The following is an 11,818-nucleotide window of genomic DNA, read 5'->3' on the forward strand; positions in this document are numbered from 1 at the left end:
ACAAATTGTAGTCATGTCATCTTTCATCTATAAAGTTGAGCATGACGCAGCTACACCTTGGGGTGCTAGCATGAAAATATCAGCGGCGTGTTTAGAATGCAAAAATTACGTGCGTATTATTGTGATCACACCTTTCTTACCTGGGTGGGAGAAGCCTGACATGGGTTGCATCATGCCTGTGGGAGGGGCTCCGTTGGCCATGGGCTGGGGGAGGGGCGGCGGTGCCGCCGAGACGAGAGGCGGAGAAACCCCAACAGGTAGAGGAGGGAGCGGGAGCGGGGGCACGCCGGGCATAGGAGGGGCAATGGGTGCCAGGGGGGGCATGCCTGGAGAGAAGCAAACCGACAAGAGTGGACACACAGAAGCAGATCTATGCACTATGATCTATATCCGCACAATCTTACCAAAGCCGCTCTGCGGGGGTAAAGGCAGTGGGGGCTGTTTCATACTGGGGGGTAACGTGGGGGGCAGAGGGTGACCCTGGAGTTTAAGTTTGATGAGTTTCATGGCAATGGAGAACTCGTGGATGTCCATACGGCCGTCACTGTTCATATCGGCCAGAGCCCTGAAACGCACAAAGACAAAAAAAATAATCATGTGATAGGAAGGAGCACTTTGAAATTTAACACAAAAAAACACATTTTTAAAAATAGGGATAAAAACTCTCTCCACATTGGATCCAATACCATAAATCACGGTGTATAAACCGCACCTTTTTTCCACTGGTAAGAAGCAAAAAATCGGGGTTTATACACGATGACAGGTCTGTGACCAGACTCGGACTGAAAAATAATATCAGACAACGCTTCTACAACGCTTCAGCGGAAGATCACTCGTACTACAAGCCCGGTCACAACGCCTGAACTTTGCTGTAGCGTCCCTTGAACGGTAGGAAGAGGGGGCCGAATTTCGACGACGCTCATCAAAAAATAGAAAACACTGGCGTTGTCCTAGCGGTGCACCGCTGAAGCAGGCGTTGCTTTAGCCTTTAACGGTAGCAAACGTTGGTTTAGCGGTGACGCAAGCGGTGACAGAGCGGCATTCTGAGCATGCGTATCAGTTATCCATGTATTGTACATAACACATAATGCTGCATTGCTTCAGTGTGAATTTGAATAAACTCCAACGTTGTATTGTATTTTACATCATCTGCAATGTTTTAATGGAAGCTTAGGTTAGCTTCTGTGTGAAAATAAAGACAGCAGCCGTCAGATAAGTTAGAAAGAAATTGCATACACAAGCATTTTCGGTAACTGTACAGAAGAGGGCGCTAAAGTCAAAGCAACTGTCTGACCCACACACGGCTATTCCCAAATGGGCTTCATGAATTCCATTGCAGATGAATTGATGGACGGCAGATTTCTCCTTTCTTCTTCTTTTTGAAATTGCTTAGTACCTTTATGCATGTTGATTTGAGATGAAAGAGTTGGCAAGCATTTATGAACTAAACTTTTTTTTTCCCCCCGCCGTGAGCCTGAAAATGGGGGTGCGGTTAATACACAGGTGCGGTTTATACACCGTGAGTTACGGTAATCATTTCAAAATTTTCAGGTGACCATGGCCTAATACACTCCCGGTCAAAGTCTTAAGACCAGTTAACATTTTGCATTGATGGATCTAGGAGGTTCTATGTAGAGCTTCAAAATGCACAAAAAAAGAAATGGGAAATTTTGAGTACGCAATATATTACAAACAAGCATTAAAGTGAAATACCCTGTTTAGTTGATCAAAAGTTACAAATAAAATAAAATTAAAATTAAATGTTGAAAAAAGGAGTCAGTAATGAGTAGCTGTGCCATTCTTGTTAATCAGCTAAAAAAATGGGTTTGGGCATGCTTGATGCCAGTGTTTCCAGGAGGCTAGTGGGAATGTTGCTCCAGGTGGTGAAGATGGCATCCACTGTCTGGAACTGATGTCCATTTTTGTAAACTTCCCTTGGCATCCATCCCCAAATGGATTTAGATCAGGGGAACATGTGGGATGGCCCAAAAGAGTGAGCTTATTCCTCTGGAAGAAGTTCTTTGTCAGGTGGGCATTGTGAAGTGCAGCGTTGTCCTGTTGAAAAAGCCAGTCATTACCACACAGACGAGGGCCTTCAGTCATGAGGGATGCCCCCTGCAACATTTCCACATAGCCAGCTGCCGTTTGATGCCCCTGCACAACCTGAAGTTCCATTGTTCCACTGAAGGATCATGATGGCGCCCCCTCCACTGTGCCGTGTGGAAAACATTTTAGGTGGGATCTCCTTGTCATGCCAGTAAGGTTGGAAACCATCAGGACCGTCAAGGTTATATTTTTCCTCATCACAGAGCAAAACTTTCTTCCACCTTTCAGTGTCTCATGTTTGGTGTTTTCCTGCAAATTCCAAACGACCAACTTTGTGGCGTTGAAGGAGATGAAGCCTTTGAAGATCTTTTTTCTTCTTAAAAGCCTTCTCGGCAGATGGCGTTTGATGGTTATTGGACTGCACTCGGCACCAGTAACAACCTTCATTTGGGCGGAGGATGGTCCCGTGTCTTGACAGCCAGTGGGATCCCCCGGTGACATTTTTTTGGGTCTACCACTTGAATTTTTTGTTTCATAACCCTCAAGATGTTTGAACAAGTTTCAAATGACTGTCTTACCACGTCCAACCTCAGCAGGAATGGCACGCTGTGAGAGGCCTTGCTTATGCAGCTCAACAATCCCACCGCATTCTAAGAGAGAAAGCTTTTTTGCCTTTGCCATCAAGAAATTATGACATTGTGAATACCTGACACTAAATCACATTCAAGCCGCATTTTTGCTTTTAAAGGCTGTGCTCTTAAACATTTGATCAACTGATGAACAGCCTATTTCACTTTAATGTTTGTTTGCAATAAATTGTTTACTCAAAACGTTTTTTGTTTCCAATTTCTCCTTTTTGCATTTTGATGCTCTACTTAGAACCTCCTCAAGTTCCAAAATGTAAATTATTGCAATTTTTCAACTGGTCTTAACATTTTGATCAGGAATGTACGTGCATGCCACATGGCTGCAACAGCAAACATGCCGGTGATCAATCAGCTGACTCACCAGATTTGGGCCAGGATGGGCGGCGGCAGTCCAGACTGGAGGAAGAAGTTTTTAGCCTGATCTCCTAACAAGGTCAACAGACACAGGAAGTGAGCTCACAGGACGCGCCATCAGACAACTGACAACCTTGACTACCAGAAGACAGTGGTACCACTTTAGAATAGACAACCAAACATATGCCATCTTTTACCCGTGATGTAACCCCCTGCTGTGGGGGAGAGGCTGTGAAACTGCTGGTCATGTTTGGCTCGCTCATCCACCGAGATCAGGAACATGTCTGGACCTAACGGATACAACCACATAAAAGTAAGGCAAGACGCAGAGCGACAGCAGAGTAGAAAAGGAAGACGTGGAGAATGTGTTAGTCATGAGTTTCACTTCCTTTTGAGGGGATTCCTTTGGAGTGACCATAAAGAGTGGCGTATGACAGAGTTTACTGACCCGTGAATGTGGTGTGGAACTGTGCCATGGTTCACTCAGTCGTCTTCACAAACAACACCTGGAAATATTCAAAGGAGAAAAAAAAAGCTTTTGTAGCAGGTCAGATTTGGTCTGACAAACATCATAACACAAGTCACTTTTATTTGCCAGGATAGGCATGCAATTCAAGTTTAAAAATGCTAAAATGCAACAAAACAACTTAATTCAGTAGGGAGTATAACAATATATCAATACATCAAACTATCGTAATATTTAAGCTTATGATGGATTAGTGATGCGCTATATCTATGTAACCGCTATAAACTTCTTTCACCGCTCCTCTTCAGTGAGTGGAGTCACCATTTTACACGTCATCCAGGTGGCCCTCCTTGCGAGAGTGGCAGAAAATTGGGCAAAAGTCACAGAAGAAGAAAAAACAAACAACAGCGCCATGGCGGACGTGAGCCGTGAAGTTAAACGGAAAGAAGCCGCCAAAGTGTGGACTTACTTTAGCTTTTATAGCGTGGACGTAGAGACGTAGCTGGATAAGGACTTTGCAGTACGTACGAAGTGTTGTACAAAATGCAATTCACTACTCGGATGGTACGACAAATATGCTCAGTCACCTCTCTAACCACCACCCTCCCTGAGCCCGCTGAGAAAAGTGTACCCAGTAAGAGAAATGTTGATTTTAGAGCTACAACGATTAATCGATGAATCGATTATTAATCGATTATCCAATCAATCGACAACTATTTTGGTAATCGATTAATCATTTCATTTAAAAATGTACTGTAAATATACTGATTTGAGCCTCTCAAATGTGACTCTTTTTTTTAATTTCCTTAGTCATACATGAAAGCAGACCTACCATTACGCTCCTTTTATTCATTGTTTACAATGCAGTGCACAACTCTTATGCTGCAGAGACTCGAGACGGCTGCTGGTTTGCGAGTAAGCGAGTTAACAAGCTAGCGAACTAACATGTTAGCCTCTTATTATTTTTTATTTATTTCTTCTAAACTTAAGAAGCCAAAAACTTACCACTTCCACACAGAATGGGAGGAGAACTTTTTTTCATGTCGGACATGCCATGGTTGACTTCATGACCTCATGCAGTGTTAAGGTAATGTAATCTCATCAATGTTTTGTGTCATTACTGCTGCCTAGTGACCAAAATACTACATATCACTATTTGAATATGTTTTGACTAATAATAGACCATAGTTTACCAGCAAACAGCCATCATTTATTCATTAATTTCTTAAAAAACGTGATTTAGTGAGGGAGCGATAATCAAACCAATAATCAAATGTTGTTTGTAAATTTTGCTGCTGTTAGGTATGGAATATTTTGCACTTTTATGCATTTCTGTGTGGAGTACCCATATCCTCCCACATTCCAAAAACATGCATGATAGTTTAATGGGCGATTCTAAATTGTCCATAGGTATGAATGTGAGCATGAATGATTGTTTGTGCCCTGCGATTGGCTGGCGACCAGTCCGGGTGTACCCCGCCTCTCGTCCGAAGTCAGCTGGGATAGGCTCCAGCATAGCCCCGCGACCCTAATGAGGATAAGCGGCATAGAAAATGGATGGATGGATGGATACACACACACACACACACATATACACATACAAAATACATACAGACCCTTTCTAAAAAATTTGAATGTCATAAAAAAGTTGTTTAATTTCCATAATTCCATTCAAAAAGTTAAACTTTCATAGATTATAGATTCAGGGCCCACAATTGAAACGATTTCAAGTATTTATTTGTTTATTTTTACGTAATTTGGGCTTCCAGCTCATAAAACCCATGAAAACAGGAATTCAAAAAATTAGAATACTGTGAAGAAATCACCATTTACTTCTCAGTTTTTGCAGGAAAAAAAGAAAGAAATTAGGATCACATCAAATCAATCAAAATATGGTACTTTCAAAACGATATGTCAATCTTCAATACTTGGTTGGGAATCCCTTTGCCTTAAACACTGCCTCGATGCGACGTGGCATTGAAGCAATCAGCCTGTGGCATTGCCTGGGAGTTATGGAAGCCCAGATTTCCTTGATGCTTGCTGTCAGCTCTTCTTTGTTGTTGGGTCTGGTGCCCCTCATTTTCCTCTTGAGAATACCCCATAATTCTCAATGGGGTTTAGGTCCGGTGAGTTGGCTGGGCAGTCAAGCACTGTGATGGCATGGGCATCAAACCAGGTTTTGGTGCTTCTGGCGGTATGGGCAGGGGCCAGGTCCTGCTGGAAGATGAAATCTGCATCTCCATACAGATCCTCAGCAGAAGGAATCATGAAGTCCTCTAAAACATTCTGGTAGACTGTTGCAGTGACCTTGGATTTAAGAAAGCAGAGTTTACCAACACCTGCACCGGACATTGCACCCCAAATCATGACGGACTGTGGATATTTCACACTGGACCTCAGGCAGCTTGGGCTCTGTTCCTCACCCGTCTTCCTGCAAACCCTTGGACCTGGATTCCCAAATGAAAGGTACACTTTACTTTCATCGGAAAAGAGGACCTTGGACCACTGGCCAACGGTCCAGTCCTTCTTCTCCTTGGCCCAGTGGAGACGCTTCCTACGTTGGCTCAGGTTCAGAAGTGGCTTGACCCGAGGAACCCGACAGTTGTAGCCCATCTCCCGGATGCGTCTGAATGTGGTCGTTTTTGAAGCTGTGACTCCCTCCTCATTCCACTCTTTCTGGATCTCTGCCAGATTCTTGAATCTTCCCTGTTTGATAATCCGCTGAAGCCCACGGTCATCTCTTTTGCTGGTGCATCTTCTCCTGCCACATTTTGCCCTTCCTCTAGACTTTCCATTGATATGCTTGGACACAGCACTCTGTGAACAACCAGCCTCCTTAGCTATGAACTTTTGTGGCTTATCCATCCTATGGAGGGTATCAATGATGGTCTTCTGGCCAGTTGTCATGTCTGCAGTCTTCCCCATATTGAACCGAACTGAGACAATTGAACCAAACTGAACCAATTTAATGACACCTGGGGAAGCATGTGCAGGTGATTTGAGTTTCGTAGATGATTAGTGTGTGACACTCAGTTTAAAACATTCATGCCCTGCAAAATTTGGGCTGATTTCTTCACAGTATTCAAATTTTTTGAATTCCTGTTTTCATGTGTTTAATGAGCTAGAAGCCCAAATTATGTAAAAATAAACAAATAAACACTTGAAATCGTTTAAATTGTGGGCCCTGAATCTATAATCTATGAAAGTTTAACTTTTTGAATGGAATTATGGAAATTAAACAAATTTTCCATGACATTCTAATTTTTTGGAAAGGGTCTGTATAATAAAAATATAAATACATATTTTTTCTACTTTTTTAAATAGATATAACTAGATATTTTAATTCTTTAACTTATTTAAATATATTTATAATTATATGAAGTAAAAAAAAAATTATAATAATTTTAAAAATGTATAATCAAAAAGATACTCTTTCTTGCTAAGCGTATTTGTTGTCAAGTTTGACAGAAAAGTTCTTATACAATAGTTGTGTATACTCAAATTTGCACTTGGCACCCTGACTTCAATGTAAGTTTGTTGGTGAGTCTCACATAGCAGCCTGCCTGCTACCATAATACAGCCTTGCATGTGAGTGTGTGGCATAACTCAGCACTTGTAGGTATGTTAATCAGATTCAGACCTGGCAGCGCCCACCCAGCCCCCAAGCAAGCAAATCTAACCCACTAAAACTTAGTACAAGCGTTTAAAACACTATTCACCCAACACTCAGTGACAATGATATCTAAAATGCTTGACACGCACTTTCTAGAAACAACTTCCTACCAACTCAGAAGACATCTGTTTTCAGTAGAGAAGTGTTCTTGGCATACGAAGCTTGGTGTCATTGTGTCAGTCCCTTTATCATCAGAGCTGGAGCACAAAGTAACCAGCTTAAGTGGGTCAGGAGGACAAAGCACGAGCACACACACACACGCACGCACGCACGCACGCACGCATACACACACGCACGCACGCACACACCCACACCCACGCGCACGCACGCACGTTTACAGTTGTGAAAGAGTGGTTCTCTGGTGTTCTGCTTTAAAATGAATATTGAAACAGCAGCATCAAACAGATTGACTACAATGAAAATTAAAAATCTTTCTTCCGGTGGCTTAGCATCAAAATAAATAAACTGATAAACAGACAAAAACTGTTCCTCAAGAGGTGGTGCCCTGGGTGACATCTGTCTGATATAAGTGTCCAGTTGTTTTGTGGTTTTTGACACTGCAATACAGCAACCCCTCATTTATCGCGGGTTAATTGTTTCCAGGCCCAAATGCGATAAGTGAAGCAGGATTCCCTTTTCATACGTGGAATATTTTCGTAGTTAGAGCAAAAAAAACTGTTTACGACCTTCTAACTATGTAGTCATGAAACACCCCTATTGTCACCTTTACATTCACATTACCCAATATAGGAGACATAATAACAGTAAATAAGCCATTTAAAACATAAATAGGACTTGTGGTTGTGTGTGTCGCAATAAGTATGTTCCCTAAGGGAGATGAGTGAAGGGAGGACAGGAAGTGAGGTCGGGGTTCAGAAATGAGTTTCAGCTTCGTGTAGGTTATGGCCTAAACGTTGGCCTGTCTTTATTATTATTATTCAATACTGTGCCTGTTGTGAGCTCATTCAAATCTGCAATAAAAGCCTGTTTTTCCAGTGGTCAAGTCTGGTGCTTGTGTGTCTCACACAACATGACAGTAACATTACTGACACCTAGTGCCCAGTGTAGAATACTAAATATAATCGCAACATCTTTGAATGTGTCCTTAGAACGCCTTCTATTTGTATTTTAGTCCATTTAGTCATTTTATACTTGAACATGCTTCATTTAGAATAAAATATATCTAACATTTGCTTAAATATGCATATGTTTTGACTAATAATAGGCCTATTCAACCATAAAGAGCATGATTTTTCAATGAATGGGGTGTCATGAGACACTCAGTTCACGATACAAGATTATACACAAGTTTGGGTCTAAGAACAAGACAAGACATAGCATTTTAACATTAAAAGTAAAATTTAAAAATTAAAAAAAGATATGACGATATATTGCTATCTACTCATTTATCTACTATGTTACACACAGTGCAGAACATACAGAACATGCAGTGTATGTTCACGTCCTCCACCCACCAAAGCAAAGACACTATATGACAAAAGGCCCACTCCGTTCATGCCGTTGTTCTAAGGAACAAATGTGCCAAGATACTGAAACCAATGCACAGAGTGAACTCTCCTCCTGCTTCTGTTTGGAGGTGGGAGACGAGGATACCAGACACTCATGCACATGGCACTTCATTTTCATTTATTGTGTGATTAATATATTTTTAGCGTCCCAGGCTTAGTGCCCACGAGCCCTTTTTTTCAGAATGAGAATGTTTTAATCACGTGAGATCTTGTGACACCCCTAGTTTTGACCAATAATACAAAACAGCATGATTTGTCGATTAATATATTTTTGAAAAACTGTAATAAAGTGAAGCCGCAAAATTCAAACCAACCGTGAAGTGACGCAGGGACAACATGCTGACATAAACTGACCCATTTTTCTTTGTTGACATAAGCAGGGCCGACTTCAACGGGTTCCACTGTATTTTGTTGAGTACACAATCAACAGCGCCACTTTTCTCAAACTTTAATCGTGTGTCAGAGTTAATGATTCATACACAACTAAGGCTTAGTTCTTTGTGTGAGCCGTATTTCTTTTGTGTGTCGACTCCCAGGGTGGACGATTTGTTTTGATGGGATTAGTCGTCATAATTAGAGCACTGGGATGTAACTGGAATGATGGTCTGTTATCGGGGCTTGTGGCAGATGCCTGTTTAAACCAATGACACACACACACGCATGCACACACACATAGATTCAACCTGATACAGATTAAGGTTTAGACTTTCTCTCCCCCCGTCTTTTATGCCCTGATGACCCCTCTTACAGTCAAATGTTTATGCATCTACGTACAAAGTGCCCGGCGCAGTCACTGCAGCATAAACATCAAGCTCATCAATCCACACTGATTTAGGGGTGTCACAAGATCTCGCGAGAATAAAACGTGACAAGATTTTGTGTTCAGGAAAAACAACTGTCTCATGGGCACTAAGCTTGGGACGATCACAAATTCATTAAGGAATCACACAATAAATAAAAATGAAGTACATAATTTTGCCAGCCTCAATATATTGTCATGTGCATGCGTGTCTGTTTTCCTCGTCTCCTGCCTCAAACAGACAGGAAGAGGAGTTGACTGTGCATTGGTTTCAGCACCTTGGCGCATTTCTTCCCTAGAACAATGGCTAGGCCTGTCCCGTCACCATAATCAATAAATCAATTAACGGCAAGATAAATGAAAACAAACTCAATAATTTTGCCGGCCTCGATATATTGACATGTGCATGTGTAGGCCTGTCACGATAACAAATTTGCTGGACGATAGTGTCCCACAAATTATTGCCGATAAACAATATTATTGCCACATTATTTTGAGACCATCTTTTCATTAATGTCATGATAATATATATGGCATGATAATGGGTTTTGTATTATTTATGACTGTTTGTGACTGTCTCTTTCACAAACTTTTTGATATCACAAAACGACGATGCACAAACAGGAAATTGACATCAGATGGTGTTTTATACACAACAGGCACGAAGAAAGTATTCGATCGCGTAGCATACAACACACACAGCTAGCAAGTTGTGCACTTGCTAGTGTACAGTATATAGTAAAGAGGCCGTTCATTCTGCTATAGAACCAACATGCCCAGGTGTTGAGATAGATGCACAGAGTGAATCCTCTTGTCATCCAGCCTCTTTGTGGAGAGAGAGGAGGAAAACAAACACGCATGCACATGTGACTTTATTGAGACCGGCAAAAAGTTTGTTTTTATTTATTGTGTGGTTAATTGATATATTGATTATCGTGACAGGCCTTAGTAGAGCCAATATTGTGTGTCGTCTCGTCTTGTGACACCTCTACAGATTTAAAAGCTACAAAAAGAGGAAGCAGAGAGCATTTTCCCGACAGCGAATGCTGATATTTGTTCCAAAAGTGAGGTCATTTTTGGAAGTCTGTTCTCAAGAACAGTATGACAGCCCTAAATTGTGCACAAGGGGATGCATGTGGTCGATGTGCTGATGTTTGTTCCAGTAAGTACAGCGTGCCGCCCCCATGACCATATTATCTCTTTACACACCGCACCCTGCTTAGCACACACTACGCCATGACACACTCTCCTGACATGTCTCTCTCCTCCCCACTGCACACCATTCTTATCACACTGCTGTAAAGTGAAGAGGTCTTAGAGGTGACCCCCTCTCATCCAGCCATCCATCCATTCCTAACTCCTGATGCATAATCCTAACAACAGCCAGGAATCCTCCACCAAAAGATCTACAGATGTCATCATAAGACAAGTATCGAAATGCCCAGGTTGAGTTTCGTGGTTGCGCAATCCTCCAAACCTTGGGCGGACGATCGTTACCATAGGAACCGCTCCACACGGGCAAAAGCTTTGCAAAACGCTGATGCAGGCATGTGAAGTTAACATCATATGCATGTTTAATCTTCATTTCCTGTGGCATTTTCACTCACAAGATGCCTGTCTGGCCTTTGTTTTTGTTTTTTTTAATAGAAAACACTTGACAGTGTTGGGCAGCTTTGACCAGCTTAGCATCCTGCTGGTGTTTAACGAGCGCTAAGCTAAAAAAAATAAAATAAAAACAATCACACACACTACTAATAAGTATTCATCTTCCTGACTGATCGCCGTTTGCTCGATCAACCAACGATATCGATACTAAATGACACCAAGTGCTCACGGAACGTGAACGCCACGCAGTGCAGATGCAGTGATTGAACGTTAGCATAGCGGCTAACAGTGGGCTGGGAATGCATGGCTGTGGCGAATAATTTCTTGTCATCTCATCGCGCTGAGCAGATTTAGACGCCTGATGGAATGCAAACAAAACACTTTGATCACAACAAACCTCCGAATGACAGCGCAGAGGAGCTAATGAAGGCATAAACACAGCTTGCATCGAGGCTAAAGTGGAGGCTAACGTCATCCCGCTCAGGGACATTCTTCTTTCGCATCCTCACAAAAACTCACCTCATAGTAACACTCCCATTGTCAAATACTGCATAGAGTAGCCCCCGCTGCGTCTCCGTCGACACTTAATGGCGTACGCGCCCCCTGCTCGTATAGTTTTAATTCCAAAGCAGCTTCCCTGAGACGCTCCAGCGGTACCGAAATCCCGACTGATTGAACCGACAGTTGGAAAATGGGGTA

The 11,818-nt window shown here is 42.1% G+C and overlaps 1 protein-coding gene across 10 annotated transcripts in view; it reads right to left on the reverse strand.

Moving 5' to 3' along the window:
- Window positions 1–11,808, reverse strand: part of itsn1 (intersectin 1 (SH3 domain protein)) — a 68,682-nt gene extending 56,874 nt beyond the window's left edge. For 7 of the 10 annotated variants that reach the window (XM_054798001.1, XM_054797994.1, XM_054797996.1 and 4 more), the window contains exons 1-6: window positions 11,639–11,808; window positions 3,496–3,553; window positions 3,245–3,337; window positions 3,055–3,118; window positions 405–565; window positions 132–326 (exon numbers count right to left, since the gene is read on the reverse strand). In XM_054798001.1, the coding sequence (XP_054653976.1) occupies window positions 132–326; window positions 405–565; window positions 3,055–3,118; window positions 3,245–3,337; window positions 3,496–3,523 (541 nt within the window). In that variant the 5' untranslated portion in view covers window positions 3,524–3,553; window positions 11,639–11,808. The remainder of the gene's footprint in view (window positions 1–131; window positions 327–404; window positions 566–3,054; window positions 3,119–3,244; window positions 3,338–3,495; window positions 3,554–11,638) is intronic. The other 3 variants (XM_054798002.1, XM_054797999.1, XM_054797995.1) reach the window with 1 other exon arrangement.
- Window positions 11,809–11,818: the final 10 nt, after the last annotated feature.

Source organism: Dunckerocampus dactyliophorus, chromosome 14 (assembly GCF_027744805.1).
Source record: "Dunckerocampus dactyliophorus isolate RoL2022-P2 chromosome 14, RoL_Ddac_1.1, whole genome shotgun sequence".
Taxonomy (NCBI): domain Eukaryota; kingdom Metazoa; phylum Chordata; class Actinopteri; order Syngnathiformes; family Syngnathidae; genus Dunckerocampus; species Dunckerocampus dactyliophorus.